This window comes from Kryptolebias marmoratus, linkage group LG8 (assembly GCF_001649575.2).
Source record: "Kryptolebias marmoratus isolate JLee-2015 linkage group LG8, ASM164957v2, whole genome shotgun sequence".
NCBI lineage: Eukaryota > Metazoa > Chordata > Actinopteri > Cyprinodontiformes > Rivulidae > Kryptolebias > Kryptolebias marmoratus.
Genome location: NC_051437.1, coordinates 29,051,703 through 29,053,060, shown reverse-complemented (window position 1 = coordinate 29,053,060; position 1,358 = coordinate 29,051,703). Strand labels below are relative to the sequence as shown.

The window sequence follows — 1,358 nt, the reverse complement described above, 5'->3', positions numbered from 1 at the left end:
ACGCTGGAAAGAAGAGTGGGCCACAACTCCTCCACAACCAGGAACCCACTGAGAGTTCTGCTGCTGGAGGAGGTTCTGGATCAGGAGCTGGGCCCGGTTCTGTTGAATAATTGTTTTAGAACCCGATGAAGACCCGATCAGAAAGCTGCAGCTCAGCAGAAGTTCAGCCTGGAAATAATGAGACGTAGGAACATAAATAGAAGTTTAGGTTCTGTACGGTAGAACGTCGGTGCTGTCAGTGATCCAAACCCACATTTTTCTACATCCTCACTTCCTGTCGATTGTGTGGTTCTGCTGCGGTTCTGCTCTGAGAACCTGAGCTACAGTGACGAACTATGAAAACTACACGCCTGCGTGAGGCGCCGTCTCTCCGAGCGTGGACTCAAAGATTCCTGAAGTGTCAGAGCTGAGGTCAGCCAGTCGGGATGAAAACCCAAAGATCCTGAGTGAGCCGCGGCGCCGCCCGTGGAGGAGGTCCGAGCGCCGGGCGAGCTACGAGTCTTTGAGCATGCTGATCTGAGCGAAGATCTTCAGCGCCGGGCCCAGCTTGATGTTCATGGTTCCCATCAGGTGGTCTTCCTTCAGCAGCAGCAGCGCCTGGCCGTCGATCTCCTGCGAGCGGAACTCCTCGGCGATCTCCAAACAACCTGCGGCCCAAGATGGAGACCCGTCAGCAGGCGGCGGCGAACACATACAACCGGTCCCTGCCGTCACGGGTCGGCGCCTTGTTTACCGTATCTCAGCATTTTTAATCCAACCCTGGAGTTACCTGCGGGGGTCCAGGATGGGAGGGCTGAATTATACGCAAATACTGAAATAACAGACTTTATATCATGACTCTGCCCTGATCTGAAGCTAATCTGTGAAAAATGAAGAATTAAATCAGATGTTTCCACACATTTCAGCTTCTGACCCACAAACAGAGATGGTTTCATTAAACAAACATTTCTGTGAATTAATTCATCCAAACAGGAAACTGTTCCGCCTGAAAATGGTCACAGCTTTGGCAGAAATATGTTATCTGGGATCAGTTTATAAATCATTTCCTCGTTCTGCAGCTGGTGTCTCGTGACCCACGTTTCCAGAACCTCTGAAATCCTCCATGTTTGACCCAAACGGACAAACTGCAGTTTTCAACAGGAGGATGTTTGGTTCAGACTCTGAATTAAATAAACTCTGAAGAACGGGAGCCGTTTGAGGCGTTTTCAGACATGAAGACAACCTGAAAGCGTTTCACGCCGTGAGGGGAAAAGGATGGAGAGGCCACGCCCACCTGGCAGCGAGGAGATGAACTCGTAGACGTCCTGGATGTTCCACCGAGCCGGGTCGCTGGGCAGGAAGCTGTGGGGCAGCAGGGC

The 1,358-nt window shown here is 51.5% G+C and overlaps 1 protein-coding gene across 1 annotated transcript in view; it reads right to left on the bottom strand.

The window, feature by feature from the left end:
• Positions 1–6: 6 nt before the first annotated feature.
• Positions 7–1,358, bottom strand: part of phc2a (polyhomeotic homolog 2a (Drosophila)) — a 5,127-nt gene continuing 3,775 nt past the window's right edge. Inside the window, exons 7-8 of the mRNA XM_037976896.1 lie at positions 1,274–1,356; positions 7–647 (exon numbers count right to left, since the gene is read on the bottom strand). Of these exons, the coding sequence (XP_037832824.1) occupies positions 493–647; positions 1,274–1,356 (238 nt within the window). The 3' untranslated portion in view covers positions 7–492. The remainder of the gene's footprint in view (positions 648–1,273; positions 1,357–1,358) is intronic.